This window comes from Astyanax mexicanus, chromosome 3 (genome assembly GCF_023375975.1).
Source record: "Astyanax mexicanus isolate ESR-SI-001 chromosome 3, AstMex3_surface, whole genome shotgun sequence".
NCBI classification, from domain to species: domain Eukaryota; kingdom Metazoa; phylum Chordata; class Actinopteri; order Characiformes; family Acestrorhamphidae; genus Astyanax; species Astyanax mexicanus.
This window is the reverse complement of record NC_064410.1, coordinates 57,463,579-57,480,840: the sequence shown is the minus strand read 5'-3', so window position 1 is coordinate 57,480,840 and position 17,262 is coordinate 57,463,579. Positions and strand designations below refer to the sequence as shown.

Sequence of the window (17,262 nt, the reverse complement as noted above, 5' to 3'; positions counted from 1 at the left end):
AGAGCAGCGGAAAGAGAAGCATGCAAGCGAAGTGTTGCACAGTAATATTACAAAAATAAAATAAAATAAATTGATTCTGCATGGTATAAATTATTTGGGCTCTTTATTTAGTCAGCCGAAGATAGAAACTGTTTTATTTGCCATTTTCAGCTAAATATTTTGCATGTGCTACATTTTTGCCAAGTAATTTCTGATACAATATATAGAGCTTTAAAAAATAATTTATTATTATTTATTATAACTTATCATGACAGGCCAATATGAGAAACTTTTTAAAGTCCAAAAAAAGCAGGAAAACAAGAAAATGAGAAAAAATAAGCAGACAGGCTGTTTTAATCAGCTTGGTAAGCAACGTACAACATTAAAAAAAGCAGCAAAAGCAAGCAAAGTACTTCCACTCCAGAACATCTTACAAAGTTCACTCCACATGACCTCCTTCCACTGCTTCAGACCAGCAGCGTGGCACTTTGGCAAAGTTTTCTGAGGCCGAGGCAGCCGGCCAATTAACTATAAACACAGTCCAGACGAGAGAGAAAAGAGGAGTTTCCCTAAATAGAAGGAAAAAGAGTGCAGTAAGCAGCGGAGTCGGGCCCTCTTGCTGCGTGGGGGCCGGACGGGGAGCGCATAATGAATAGCAGGTTTCCCGTGCACACTGCAGGCCCTGGGAAAGAGGAACCGGGGGGAGCGCTGGAGGGGGAAGGGCCAGGGCTTTGTTTGGGATTGACCTGGACACGCTCATTAAATTTTACAGGACAGTCGAGGACGGGCTGCACATCCTCCCGTACTGCAGCTGCTGCTACTATACAAAATACACAAAAACAAAAATCAGAGGGTGCGTTTCTACCCCAAACAGCACATCCACTTCCTTCTAGTGTCCTGTTTCTAACAGAACATGAACAAAAGTTAATATATAATCTCGATAAAAGTATTGGGACACCTCCCCACTAGGGTTGGGAATCTCTAAATCAGGGGTCGGCAGTGAGGTTGTTTGAACTATAGTTAATGATAATGGGGAAAAAAAAAAAAAAAAAAAAGCTTCTCTGGTGAGCTTTTGTTTAGATTCCTCCCCTGTCTCTCTCTGTCACACTCGGCGTGACTTTAGTTTCCGCCTGTTCTCAGGCTCCCCATCTCCTTATAAGGGCATTTGTATTTCCAGCCGTGTCTCAATTCACTAGCCAGGTTAGCGATAGTGTATTGGGCCGCGCCCCTGATGACACGGTTTCGATCCCCTGTGAGGAGCAATGTGTTTATTCATTTTTTTAACCTGCTTTGAGATCAACTGTTCTGCAATTGGGTTCAACAACCCTCTGGGCTGGAGAGCTACTAGTCTGATTTTTTTTTTTTTTTGTGGCCCGCCACATAATGGTTTGGAAAATATCTGGCCCATGGCCAAACTTAGTTGCCGACCCCTGCTCTAAATAAATATGTATATTTTGATTAATTATTTGTGTTCATTATATTTATACACTCATCGACTAAAAACATTTAATGGTGCACAGCTTTCAACACGTGCGTTTACAACAAGCATGTGCCCAGCCCCTGCCCCTCCCCCTCGCACTTCTTGCACAGGCAGCAGCAGCCTGGCACTCACACAGACACAGAGACAGCACTGTGTACCTACTTCTTGTGTCTATAACGATGCTTAAACAATATATTGTGCAGCCTTAAAGAGGAGTGTTTTAGCAATCTGGGGTGGATTAAGGTTTGGTCAATGAATACAGTTGAATTAATTCATTACTGTCCACAAATATCTGGATTAAATGCAGAAGTTCAGCAGTTCCATGAAGATCTGCACCTTCAGGCCTAGCAGCGAAGAGCCATGCATTGTTTAGTGTTTTAATGCACCAATGAATGAACATTTGTCATGACAGTAGTAGATCACATGTAAACTCATCCAGACGGGAAGGATCAGGTGTTGTGTTGGGTGACCGAGTGCACGCTTTATAATGGATGAGCTAGAGTGACTCCTCACGGTTCAGGTTCCTGCAGAAGAACGAGGGAGCAACTAGTGTTTCAGAGCGGCCAGCAGATCAGCGAGCGTCAGCCCACCGCAGGGGCCCATAATCTGGGCTCCCGGAGGAAGCAGGAGGGAAATAAAGCTCTTCAGAATGGAAAAGTCCCAGCTATAGAGAGTATAGGGAGTGTTGGGGACTTACTGAGCCTTGAACACTCATAACACACACTCTGACAATGACAGGAAGGAGAAATGAGAAATAATTAGGTCACTGGGCCACAGTAGCCCTCCACTGTAGGATATCAGTCTTTACACTGGGGCCATAAAATGTGTTGTGTTATAGTACCAGTCAAAAGTTTGGATGCATCTCTTCTTATTGAAATGTGTTTTCTTTCTTTTTATATATTTTTTTTACATTGTAAATTTAATATTGAGGACTATATTAAACCTATACAGCAGGGGTCGGCAATCAAGTTTGGCTGTGGTCCAGATATTTTCTAAGCCACTACGTGGAGGGCCACAAAAAAAAAATCTGTTTTGGAAAATGAAGGTAATGCAATGGGATGGAATGCTATAGACTAGTAGCTCTCCAGCCCAGAGGGTTGTTGAACCCAATTGCAGAACAGTTTATCCCCCTCAAAAAATAAATAAATAAATAAATAAACACCCCGCTAATCACGCGGAATGCACTGGCGGTCCAATGCACTGGCTATTGAAATGGGACACATCCATGGAAAAATGCCCTTATAAGGAGATCGTAGGCCAAGAACAGGAGGAAAAACGAAAATGGGCGAAATCTAATGTCACACCGAGCGCGACAGAGAGAGAAAGGGGAGGAATGTAAATAAAAGCTAGCCGGAGAAGTATTTTATTTATTTACTTTTTCCCCCACTAACGTTCATTATATTTCAGACAACCTCAAAGGCTAGATGTTTCATACTTGCTATACAGGAACAAATGCAGAATTATTTTTAATAATAAACCAGAATATGATGTTTTATACTTTAGATTCTTCTAAAAAGTAGCATATTTATCTTTGAGGAGAGATCTGCACACTCTTAGTATTTTAATCTCAGTGTCTTCATGAGGGAGAGTCACCTGGAATAGTTTTCTCAGCGTCTTGAAGGAAGGAGTTTCTGGAGGTGCTGAACAATAGTTGCTGTTTTTCCTTCACGCTGTGAAAGTCCAGCTCATCCCAATTAAATCACCTCAAATCACCATCTCAGTTCATCAGGTTTAGATCAGAAGATTAATGTGGAGGACTAACACTTTTTTGACTGTTTACTAAATAATTCCATTCAATATGTGTCCTTTAATTGTTTTCACGTCTTTAATATTAATCTACAATGTAGAAAATAAATTAAATTGAATGAGAAGATGTGTCCAAACTTCTGACTTTACTTTTGGTACTCCACATAACAGTATTTCACAATATACTGCATATGTAGGTCATGGAGGGACAGCTGAGGCCTATAGGTTAGAGGAATGATCTTTGGGAACAAAGGGTCTGCAGGAAGTGGTGAGGGAAGTGGAGGAACAGTGCTTTCTCCTTCCTCAACATCCACAGCTGAGGTGCCTACTAGAACACAGCAGTGGGTGAATTTCCAATTGCTGAACAGCCGCTGTGTAGTGCACTACATACTTTCATACTTAATTTATGACCACAAATAATGAACTACATGCAAATTGTAACCACTTAGTTTGAGTTTCTTTGATTTTAACAAATAGAAAACCTCTGGAATTTAATCAAGAGGAAGATGGATGATCACAAGCCATCAAACCAAACTGAACTGCTTGAATTTTTGCATCAGGAGTAAAGCAGCATAAAATGATCCAAAAGCAGTGTGTAAGACTGGTGGAGAAAAAAAGTTTCCTAGACGCATGAAGGAAACTGTGATTAAAAACCAGGGTTATTCCACCAAATATCAATTATTGAACTGAAACTTTATGAATATGAACTTGTTTTCTTTGCATTACTTGAGGTCTGAAAGCTCTTTTTTTGGTTATTTTCTGCAAATAAATGCTCTAAATGACAATATTTTTATTTGGAATTTGGGAGGAATGTTGTCTGTAGTTTATAGAATAAAACAACAATGTTCATTTTACTCAAACATATATCTATAAATAGCAAAATCAGAGAAACTGATTCAGAAACTTTTTTCCCTTAGCCATGCTGTTGCTCAAGGGTTTTGGGTCATTGTCCTGTTGCATCACCCAACTTGTAGAGTTTATAAAGTCTAGCGTATGGACGCTTTAATAATGGATGCTTTAATATGGATGCTTTTAAAAACAGATGCTTTAGTAAATTAAATGAAGCTGAGCTGATTAAACATGAAATATTTTGGGATCTTACTGTCTGCAATCCAATAAATATAAAATAAAACAGAACAAAATGTATTTGCTTTTCTTTTGCTTTATTTGCTTTTTCCGTACTGTTCCATCAGTTTCTGATTTGGGGTTATATAAAAAACGAAGGAGTTTGAGCTGTAACAAAAGTGGTGGTAGGTGGCAAACCCAAGCTAAATTTCTATTCTCCATTTAAAATCAAGCACAGACTTTTCAACACTGAGACTCAGACCACATTCACCATACTGTTTAAATACTGCTGAATATAGCTGTTCCTGTGGCAGATAAACAATCTGTTTATGGACCTCAACACTCAACCCTGTTCATAACAGCCACGGCCTTTCAGAAAGGAAACACAGAAATAGCTGGAGAGGAGGAGAAAAGGCCTGAGATCAGCCAGAGAACAATTCCACATGGAAAGTGGGACGAACTGAAGACATGAACACAGGCTGCCTTAAAGAGCAGCATACATTTAACACAAGACAATGCCAACCCTAAACCACAGCGGGACTCCAGCTTACAAAAATGTTGAATTACTTTTTTCCTCCATATTAAATGAATATTGAAGTGATCCAGATCCAGACTATGGAGAAACACATAAGAAATCATGTAGTAACTTAAAAATAGTGTTAAACAAACCAAAAAACTCAAATGTGAAGCATTGAGGTGTTCCTCTCTTGGGAGCTGTTAACTCTGATAAACTTATCCTGTACAACAGAGGAAACTCTTGCTCTTCCTTTCCTGGGGTAGCCCTGATGAGTGCCAGTTTCTTCATTACATTTTTGACTTCCTAAAGGATTTTTTCTCTTTTGCTTAGTTGAGTAGTTCTTGCTTCTCATAATATGGATTAGAAGATTAATCAAATAGGTCTATTCACTGAATACCTGTAACTCTACCTCTACACTACTTTACAACTGATGCTCTCAAACACATAAAAAATATTAAATAACTCTTGATGAGTTCAGCACAGCTGTTAACCGAAAGCCTGAATTCCAGGTGACTTTATATCATAAAGCTGACTGAGAAAATCCAGCCAAGATGTGCAAAATTGTCTATCTAAGCAAGAGGTGCTTCTTTTGATGATTTTAGTATTCATCTACAATGCAGACCATTTTAAAATAATGAAAACACACTGAACTTAAGGTGTGTCCAAACTTTTTACTGGTACTATACTTAGTAACACCATGATACTTTGTTTGATTGTTTGGTATTATTATTATAGAATCTTAAGCCCTATCCGGATGGAATTAGTTTCTCAGGGGGTTCACCTTATATAAAAGGTGGGTCCTCTGTGATTTTATTCCTGTCCAGAATGACCATGTTTGTGTTTTTCTCAGATGTTCCCTAAGAGTACTCTAAAATTACAGGCTGAATTATCTACTGTTTTTCGCTGAACTCCGTGGTAATTTTAGTCCTGTCCAGACTCACACCTCTGAGTTTCGTCTCCTCACGTTTAATAAAATAGCTATTTGTCCACTGCCGCACACCGTAATTACACTTTGGGCGCATGTTTACATGGAGATACACATTAAAAACACAACAGCGAGTGGAAATGAAGGAGCTACTGAACACAATGTCATGATCGAGAAAGCCCAATTTTTGTTTTTAATTTTAGTCTAGATGCAGCAGTTTTATCACTGAGTAAAAGTGTGAAATATTTTTGATAGACGTCTCCCTGAGAAACTAATACCGTCCAGATAGGGTTTTAGTGTAAAGAGCATCTGCATTGATTTTATCACTTTGGTTATCATCATCAGTTAATCTTCTACTCACTAAACTGTTCACAGCGACAGAAGTAAAAACCAGGGGTGCAAAACCAGGGCTTCAACACTGCCCACAGGAATTAGTCATAAATAAACACTGCTCCTGCTGCTGCTGCTGCTGTCATTTCCTGTTAATCAAAGCTGTGGTAGGAAATCTTACCAAGTGGTTGTTGTCATACACATTGTCTTTACTGAGGGTCTCGAATTTTCTGTAAGAAAACAAACGGATGTGAGTAACATTAGGATAAAAGGATTCATAACTCAATTCAATACAAATGACGGCACAGGAAGAGAACACAGTAAATAGAGATAACAGATCATTATTCATGGGTTTACCCCAGAAACTAAACCTTCTCATTGTAACTTTTAAAATTAAATACAGCTGCATCTCAAAAAAAATAGAATATCATTGAAAAGTTACTTTATTTCAGATGATTATGGCTTACAGCCATCAAAAATCAGTGACTCAGAAAATTCAGAAAGTTTGAATATTATATAAGAGCAAATACTTTTAGCAGTGTGGGCAGTGTGCCAAGTCCTGCTGGAAAATGAAATCCGCATCTCCATAAAAGTTGTCAGTAGCAGAGGGAAGCATGAAGTGCTGTAAGATTTTGTGGGAAAACAAAACTGCACTGACTTTAGACTTGATAATAAAACACAGTGGATCAACACCAGCAGATGACATGTCTCTCCAAACCATCACTGATCTTCAGTACATTTTACATTTCATTTGTAAATCAAGGGATCAGAGTCTGGAGGAAGAGTGGAGAGACACACAGTCCAAGCTTCTTGAGGTCTAGTGTGAAATTTTATGGAGATGTAGATTTCATTTTCCAGCAGGACTTTGTACACTGCTCACACTCCCAAAAGTACCGATTGGTCTTATATAATATTCTAAATTTCTTAGCCGTAATCATCAACAATAAAATTAATAAACGTTTAAAACAGATCTATATAATATATGAGTTTCACATTTTGAACTAAATTACTGAAATAAAGTAACTTTTCAATGATATTCTAATTTTTTAGATGCACATGTATTCCTCTGTTTGCATTTGAACATTTGTGTCAGCAATATGTACAACTTCAAATAGCTAAACACATTCAATAAAAGGGGTGTCTACAAACATTTGTACGTATACCACAGTGTATAATTAACTGTTCACACTCAGACATATTCAGCTTTTACACAACACTGCTAGATTTCTACATTAATTAACACAGATTTACTGAACTATCTTTAAATGTACAGTTGATTTGTGGAGCCAAACGACACATAAACAAGTAGAATATTGGATAAGTGAGAAACGCTGCACACAAAGGTCTTGAACTGATGCACAAATGTGTAATTATTTCCCACTTCCATTATTCCAGCAGCTCACTTCACGTCAAAGTTAAAAGGCTAATTAACTAAACTCATTAGTAAATCTGTCACTGTATAAAACACTCACTGTATAAATATAAGCAGTGTTTGTTTACTCCTTTAGAACAATTAACTCTATAAAGTAGAACGCAGTGTTATTTTAATAGTTATGTCCTTTTAAAAATGCCCTCTGGATTACGGGTGGGACAATACATCAATATTGCAAATGATGCTACAACAGAAGGAAGGTGAAGATTAGCACATGCCTCCTCCGATACATGTGAAGTCAGACTCCGCCTCTTTTTAAACTGCTGCTGATGCGGCATTCCCGAGTAGCATCACAGCGCACTCGGAGGAAAACGCAGCGACTCTGTTCTGATACATCAGCTCACAGATGCAGCCTTGTGCGGATCGACATCACCCAAGGAGTGATTGGGGGAAAAAGCGCCATCTACTGTACCCACCCAGAGAGAGCAAGACCAGTTGTGCTCTCTCAGGGCTCCAGCAGCTGATGGCAAGCTGCATAACCAGGATTCAAACAAGCAATTTCCCGATTATAGTGGCAGAGCTTTATACCACTGGACAACACAGCACTCCAAATATCAATACTTTTATTGAAACATAAGCGCTTTTAAACTTTCTAAGACTCACCCTGTCATTTCCACCACTAATGTTTGCAAATTTTGTGCAGTTTTTTTTAGTCACAGGCAACATAATTGACCATAACACAGAGGAGACATGTTTTTTTTAAATACTGCAATTACACAATCTGTGCTACTAATTTTATAACATTGCAAAAATAAAATTAAATAAAATACTATTACACAAGATATACAGCTCTGGAAAAAAATAAGAGACCACTTAAAAATTAGGAATTTCTTTGATTTTACCAAATTAAAAACCTCTGGAATATAATCAAGAGGAAGATGGATGATCACAAGCCATCAAACCAAACTGAACTGCTTGAATGTTTGCACCAGGAGTAAAGGCATAAAGTTATCCAAAAGCAGTGTGTAAGACTGGTGGAGGAGAACATGATAGATGCATAAAAACTGTGATTAAAAACCAGGGTTATTGCACCAAATATTGATTTCTGAACTCTTAAAACTTAACTCTTTGCATTATTTGAGGTCTGAAAGCTCTGCATCTGTTTAAATTTTTATTTTAGCCATTTCTTATTCTCTGCTAATAAATAAATGCTCTAAATGACAAATTTTTTATTTGGAATTTGGGAGAAATGTTGGCTGTAGTTTATAAAATAAAACAACAATGTTCATTTTACTCAAACAAACCTATAAATAACAAAATCAGAGAATTTTTGTTACTATTTTGTGAATTAATTAGGCTTAAAATACACATCAAGCATTATATAAGAGGGAAATTATTGCATTTAGTTAATTTTTTTTATTCTTTTTTTATTCCGAAATCATTCAAAATGTATTAAAATGCTTTGTGGTTCACGCAGGGCAGTAAGATGTGTTTAATATAAGCCACTCTACGGTTAGGTAGTGTAGGATTTCAACACTGCCAGTATCAGTTTCAGACAGAAGTATAATGTGATGTAATGTAAACTGAGTAAAAACCGAGAACAAAGTGTTTATCACTTTAAACTCTCATACTACAATTACCCACAATTATTAAGCTCTATGAAGGACATTTACACTAAATTTACAGTTAATATATCCATAAATATATTCAGATTTCTGCTCACTACGAGTTTTGGAAGCCAAACGAAACTTGTTTGAGAGTCTGAGGTAATGAAATAGAATATAGTGGCCTTATATGATCGTAACCTTAAGCGAACAGTAGTCATGCTGATTGGCCAGCTCAGGTCCGTAACAGTACAGGGTTTATGTTGGTTTGAGTTCAATGGATTAGCTGGTCTCCACACCATGTGGTGTTGAGTAATGAAGCAGTAACAGATTGGAGAGTAAGTTTTCAGAAGTTTAGAGCGCCCATGTTTCAATATAAATATCCATATTTGATGCCACATGTCAATAATAACATCAAAAATGAAAACAATACAATATATTGATATATAGATATTTAGTCTCATGCCCAGAGTAGTAAGTCTACAAGCAATTTCAGCCTTAACTAGACAACCCTTATAACCAAGCATTACCACGCTGCTTGACCAATATAACCAAGCTGGTCAACCAAACATTGACCACCATGACCAAGCTAGATAACCAATAAAACCAAACCTGACCACAATGGTGGCCAGCCTGGTCAAGCTATTTGACCAGCATGACCAAAAATACCAAGCTGGTAGACCAACATGACCACCATGAACAGTAAGTCAAGAGTGGCTGACTGGCATGACCATGCAAACCAGCAAAACCATGCAAACCAGACTTTAATCATCACATACCAGCTTAAACCATGCAAAACTAATGTAAAACTGGAGTTTCTCCTAAATGATCTTAAACAGCCTTACTTCATCACCTTTTTTAAGTAATTTGAATCAAATTCAGTACACAAAGTCACCAGATATTCAGTTATTCTGATTATGTCTAATATTTTGCTTAATTCAAATCTAACTTAACACTGATTTTGAAGCTCTGAGATTACTTATTTTAAGAAATCTGCTTACCCTATTGGTTTTTGCTTGATATAAGTATATATTGTCTCTTAATTTACACATATTTGTTCCAGATTTTAACAATAAAGTGTAAAAGAAAGTTTGTTAGTGTGAATAAAAGTTGTGTAAAAGTTCTTACATGAGGTCCGGTCTGAACTTGTGGATCAGAGCGCAGAAAGCCAGTCCATCTCTGAAGGATGTGGTCATATTAATGATGGACACATCCCTATACCCATCACACTGGAGCTTACACCACTGCTGCAGGGCTTTGATAGCAGCCATGGTCCCCCCTTAGGGCTCCTGTGGATCTCTGCAGATCTCTGTGGTTCTCTGTAGGTTTATGTGGGTCTCTGTGGATCTCTGTGAGCTCCTGTGGATCTCTGGGTGCTCCTGTGGGTGTCTGCGGTTCTCTGTGGCTCTGTATCCCGGACTGGGAGCAGTGGGAGGAGGCTGTGTTGTCCCTCCTTCTCCTCCTTCCTCCAGATAGTCAAAACTGGGAAAGCACCACCACCAGGCGCTCTGTTTACCTCCAGCAGCAGAAACAGAAACAGCAGTGCAGCAGAGAACAGCTTCTGAAGAGCTGAGAGACTGAAACTCTAAAGAGGAGAAAGAGGACTGAACCTGATGCTTCACTCTTCACACACCTGCGCGCGATAATGAGCGAGGGGGCGGGGCTTACACTTATGTGCTCAGCGTTAATTGGCTTCTTACTCGTCATCATTAAATCTTAATTTAATGGCAATAATCTATTTTTTTCCTCTGATAAGATTTATTCATTTTTTTAATTAATAAGCACTGTGTAAGTGTAAGATTATTTTCCTTATTTTATTAATAATAGGTAATAGGTAAGCTTTACCTAGAATTTCACCTAATTTTAAGTAATCTGAACTTTTTGTTGCGTAATATTAACCTAAACATTTCAATTTACATATATATATTTTTTTTTTTTTTTGCAGTGTAAAGACTGATTCTTTTCACTGATCACTGACCACACTGCAAAAAAAAAACAATATAATATATGCATATATATATATATTTGCCTATATTAAGCAAAACATATTGGCCAACACTGTAATCTAATTATTTTTAGTACGGTTTCTTAAAATAAGCAATCACAAAGTCTCAAAATGAGTGAAGTAAGACTTAAATCAATCAATCAGTCAAACAATCAATTAATCAACCTTTATTTAAACTTGGAGTACATTGAGGGTGGCCTTAATATACAGTCTAGCCGAGCCAATACATCGTCAAGAAAAATAATAAATAAATAAAAAACACAGCATTTTAATTAGACATAAGATAATTTAAAATAAGATATAAAACAAATGTGGTAAAAATAAGAATTTAGTAGGAATCATAAATTCATAGGTAAGACAATCTAAAGTAATGAAATAGGATATATAAAAATAAATAAAAGCAAATCTCTTTAAAACAGAAAGAAAACTTTCAGTAGAAGCCAAAAATATACAGTAAATTAAAGGGTGGTTGAGGCAGTTTTTCTTGCCATTAATTGTCAAGCTGAAGAAATTCAAGTCATTGATCATCTATCAGTCTGGAAAAGGTTAAATCAAAATCATTTCTAAAGCTTTGGGAATCAAGAGAACCACAGTGAGAGCTATTGTTCACTAATGGAGAAAACATGGAACACTGGTGAACCTTCCCAGGAGTGGCCCGCCAACTGACCGAAATTACTCCAAAAGGGCATGGACAACTCATCCAGGAGGTCCCAAAAGAACCCAGAACTACATTTAAAGAGCTGCAGGTCTCACTCGCCTCAGTTAAGATCAGTGTTAATGATTCATTAAAAAGAGAAATATAAAAGAGAAATAAGTAAAAAGAAAAATAAGAAAGAGACTGGGTGAAAATGGTCTCTATGGGAGAGTTCCAAAATAAAAATCAAACACTGCTAACCAAAGAGAACACAACAACCCGTCTCATATTTACCAACAAATGTCTTGATGATCCCCAGAACTTTGGGTAAATATTCTTTGGACTGTTGACACAAAAATACAAAACTAACACAACCAAGTTATTGAGTTTTTCACACAGGCTAGACTGGTCTGGTAGTTTTTTTCCTTTAATAACTAAAATTATTGTTTAAAAAGTTATTTTTATGTTTTTGTCTGATACTAAAGTTCTTTGATAATCTGAAAAATATCAGTTTGACAAAAAAAAAAAGTGAATACTGTTGAAGGGCAAAAACTTTTTTTTCACCACTGTATATTTTGTGGGACTTTTGATCAATTTCAAAAGAGCTCATTCAGCAGTCTGGCAAAGCTACTGTTAAATATATGATGAAAGTAGATCTAGAGTCCCTGAGATCATCACTGCTTTCTCATTTCAGGCCAAACGCAACAGACCACGTCCACCAGAGCATAAAGACCTACAGTAGAGCTCCTCCTGAGCGTCTGGTGAATATTTATAGTCTTTTGTTTGACTGATGTTCGATCTGAATGCATTAATGAACACTTCATCTTTGTTCATAATGAAAATGAACGGAGGCATCAACAGAGCCTAATTTGCATAGGCCTGCACTGATACTCGTTTTAGGCCGCTGTCAGAAAACAAAGAGTGCTTGTTGCTGTGACCTATATAAGCTGTCTATCGGACAGTGCGGCTGCATCGAGGAACATAAAGCGAAGATTCAATCCTGTTCAGAGCTTTACACAGCAAAAACAGGAGAAAACTGGAGAAAATTTTTCACTCTCACAGTGTAATCTAAACCTTTGTACGATCTTAACATTCTGTTTACTCCACTTGTGTCAAAAATGACCCGTCCTACTAAAGCCCCCCAAAAAAACAGCCTAATTAAATTTTTAATCCTCCAAATTTGTTTTGGATGGTTGGTGTGATGAACAGGAGAAAGGTGGATGGGATGAAATGTGCTGGATGTGGGCATCTGAATACACTGTTGGCCCTGGAGTCATCCTTATGATGTTTGATGCTGTGTGTAATAGAGAGAGTTCAAGAACAAATTCAAGAACATTGATCATCTATCAGTCTGGAAAAGGTTACAAAATCATTTCTAAAGCTTTGGGACTCCAGAGAACCACAGTGATTCACTATTATTCACTAATGAAGAAAACATGGAACACTGGTGAACCTTCCCAGGAGTGACCGGCCAACCGAAATGACTCCAAAAGGGCATGAACAACTCATCCAGGAGGTCCCTAAAGAACCCAGAACAACATTTAAAGAACTGCGGGTCTCACTCGCCTCAGTTAAGATCAGTGTTAATGACTCAATAATAAGAAAGAGACTGGGTGAAAATGGTCTCCATGGGAGAGTTCCAAGGTAAAAACACTGCTAGTTTAAGATAGTTATATTTTTTCTACAGCTAAACAAGGTGGTCGGTCACTTTTGACCCGCAAGACAACACACGGGTTAACTCATTTAGATTTCAATGATGTTGTTGGAGTTATTTGACAGAGTTGAATATTTCAGTGCTAACCCAAATAAACCCAATAAATACTGCCCAACTCCTTCAAATTGTCAATTCGAAGAAATTCAAGAACAGTTGAGAAAACTAAGTCATTTATCATCTATCAGTGTGGAAAATATTACAAAATAATTTCTAAAGCTTTGGGACTCCAGAGAACCACAGTGATTCACTATTATTCACTAATGGAGAAAACATGGAACACTGGGGAACCTTCCCAGGAGTGACCGGTCGACCAAAATTACTCCAAAAGGGCATGAACAACTCATCCAGGAGGTCACAAAAGAACCCAGAACAACATTTAAAGAACTGCAGGTATCACTCGCCTCAGTTAAGATCAGTGTTAATGATTCAATAATAAGAAAGAGACTGGGTGAAAATGGTCTCCATGGGAGAGTTCCAAGGTAAAAACAATGCTAGTTTAAGATAGTTTTATTTTTTCTACAGCTAAACAAGGTAGTGTGTCACTTTTGACCCGCAAGACAACACAAGGGTTAACTCATTTAAAATTCAATGATGTTTATTGTTGGAGTTTTTGACAGAGTCGAATATTTCAGTGCTACCCCAAATAAATAAATACTTATTTATTTAAACTCTGCCCACATAAATTTTACTTTTTTGGATGGAGAAAACAAGACGTCAGCACCATGCTGTTAAATAAATTATAGACTGAAAAAATACAAACTATAGAATCTACACAATACATGTTTTTATACTCTATATTGGTAAGGCCTGTGATACTCACTGAGAAAAGAAATGCAGCCTGTGCTGGTTATACACTCCCACATGACAACTCAACAAATCAGAGAGCTGTGTTTACCTGTTTACCCGTACACACAGAAAAACAGCACTGCAAGTTTATTCTGCATTTCTCTCCTCATTATGAACATAAGCAGAGTGACTGTGTGTCGTGCTGAAGTAGGAAACGATGTGAAAGTGAGGGATAATTGCTTCTTTATTTACTGAAGACGCTGGACATTTTGAACAGCGCTTGTAGGCAATTAAAAAGCTGAAGCATGAAAACGACACGCTGCAGGACAGACATTAAACATGAGAGAATACGGTCAACATTTCAGCTCGGAGAATTATCAGTGTTTCAGAACGTGAAGTCTGGAAATGAGCAAATTAGCCTGAACGGCTCTTCTGCTCATTACTGCAGTTGGATAGCTGCTCGGCTAACTTCTAACTTATTAAATAACAAGCCATAAAAATATTACATTCCATTATGTGTAGAGTGGCATGTCAAAGTTGAAACACCCTGGTAAACATTCTGTCACTGTTAAAAATTAAACCTCCCACTGTTTTCTATGGAGAAATTTACTGATGATCAGTGATGGTTTGGATAAAGAGACATGTCATCTGCTGGTGTTGATCCACTGTGTTTTATTATCAAGTCTAAAGTCAGTGCAGTTTTGTTTTCCCACAAAATCTTACAGCACTTCATGCTTCCCTCTGCTGACAACTTTAATGGACATGCAGATTTCATTTTCCAGCAGGACTTGGCACACTGCCCACACTGCCAAAAGTACCAATTGGTCTTACTTATATAATACTCTTATTTTATGAGACACTGATTTTTGGGTTTTTATTGGCTGTAAGCCACAATAATCATCAACAATAAAAGAAAAAAAAAAAACAACACTTAAAATAGATCACTCTGTGTTTAATACATCTAGATAATATATGAGTTTTACATTTTTTAACTGAATTACTGAAATAAAGTTACTTTACAGTATTATTTTTTTAGATACACCTCTATTAGAGGACCATACATAAAACTCAAAACTCAAAAACATAAAAAAAATATGCTAACAGTTAATGCTGTTTTTATTTTAGTGGGAAGTATTTTGTTCTTATTTGTTCATATTCTTTCTATGCTTAGCTTAAAGATGTAAATGTATCTTTGAAACAAAACAAGAAGATTCTGCAGCTCTAGATCAACCATGTTTCCATCAAATGGCAATTTTTGCTGAAATTGTCCATCCTGTTATTGTGCAGCTTGCTATAAAGGATGAACACATAAAGGACAGGAAACAAAGAGTAAAAATAAAAGTGATTAGGCTGAAAATTATAAAGAAAACTTTAGGATACCCCCACATTTACTACCAGGATTAGACTGAGGTGCAGATGATTAGAAAACACTTTGAACGGATTTTGGATGAGTATTTTATTTAAAGCTCAAACAGGCCACATCCATATACAGTATATCCAGATATTTTTAATAAAAAAGGGAGGGTTTTTTGTGTTGTTGTCTTTTGTTTTATTTGTTTTATTTTATTGTTAGTATGTTATTATTGCTCAAATATAATTGATATACAACTCAGAAAAAAATAAGAGAGCACTTAGAAATGTTGAGTTTCTTTGATTTTATTAAATTGAAAACCTCTGGAATATAATCAAGAGGAAGATGGATGATCACAAACCATCAAACCAAACTAAACTGCTTGAATTTTTGCACCAGGAGTAAAGCAGCATAAAGTTATCCAAAAGCAGTGTGTAAGACTGGTGGAGGAGAACATGATGCCAAGATGCATGAAAACTGTGATTAAAAACCAACCAGGGTTATTCCACCAAATATTGATTTCTGAACTCTTAAAACTTTATGAATATGAACTTGTTGTTTTCTTTGTATTATTTGAGGTCTGAAAGCTCTGCATCTTTTTTTCGGTTATTACAGCCATTTTTCACTTTATGCAAATAAATGCTCTAAATGACAATATTTCTGTTTGGAATTTGGGAGAAATGTTTTCTGTAGTTTATAGAAAAAAACAACAATGTTAATTTTACTCAAACATATACCTATAAATAGCAAAATCAGAGTCTCAAACTGGTGTTTAAATGATCATTGTGATTTTTATTTATTTAATTGCAAAAGTGAATAAATTAATGCATGGTCAAAATAAATTCACAATGCCTCTGCAGATCCAACCAAGACCAGAAGGGGGCGCCCTCACATCACAGCCCTTCAGCACCATAGAAGTTTTATATTGCACTGTTTTTGTTTTACAGTAGTAGTAGAGTGACACAGTATACACAGTGATATTTATACAGTAAATTAACTTTATCACTGGCATTATTTAATCTGAGTCTCTAAATGTGTATTCCACAAAGTACAGATCAATAGTATTAGATTAGTGCTGTACTGTGGCTCATATCGTCGCTGTCCAATGAAAAACGCTTATCTCCAAAACAGCAACTTTACAGGAGAGAGAAAAAAACATGTAAACTTTCAATGAAAGTCAATGTAAAAAGAGTTTATTTCAGGTCATTTTGAAGAGTTTCTATTTATCCATTCATCAATAAATTTTGGCACAGTGTAAGAGACAGTTTGTCTGTTCAAATTATGTAGTAAACTCAAAAAATCAACAAAAATGGAGATAAGTGTTTTTCATAGGACAGCGACGACATTTAGAATTAAGGCCAATCGAGCCCCGAACTGCAGGAGTTCTGCTGATCCCACAGGAAATTCTCCTGCAGAGAGGCTCTAAAATTCATTTGATATGGAACAGCTGGGGGTTGGATGGTGAAGACCCCACCGGAGGCTCTGCAGCTCAGAAACGATGCTAATACTTTTAGTGGACTGGAACAAAACAACAAACCACACAACTTAAAGGAGAATTTTGGTGTGAAATGGACTTTTGGTGTAGTAAAACATGATAAAAAGAAGCTTATTAAAAATCACTGTGTACATCCTGTGCCACTAGCTTCAGCTCTGTGCGCCGCCATCATTGTACTGATAATGTCATAGACATATATACACATAGAAACGGCCTAGCTTAGCAGTCGGTGACAGGAGTCAGGCTATGCGGAGTCTAT

General features: G+C 37.0%; 1 protein-coding gene across 3 annotated transcripts in view; it reads right to left on the bottom strand.

Annotated features, from left to right (window-relative positions):
• micall2a (mical-like 2a) overlaps window positions 1–10,651 on the bottom strand; it is a 38,679-nt gene extending 28,028 nt beyond the window's left edge. For all 3 annotated transcript variants that reach the window (XM_049475532.1, XM_049475533.1, XM_049475534.1), the window contains exons 1-2: window positions 10,147–10,651; window positions 6,224–6,272 (exon numbers count right to left, since the gene is read on the bottom strand). In XM_049475532.1, the coding sequence (XP_049331489.1) occupies window positions 6,224–6,272; window positions 10,147–10,289 (192 nt within the window). In that variant the 5' untranslated portion in view covers window positions 10,290–10,651. The remainder of the gene's footprint in view (window positions 1–6,223; window positions 6,273–10,146) is intronic.
• Between the last annotated feature and the right edge of the window lie 6,611 nt (window positions 10,652–17,262).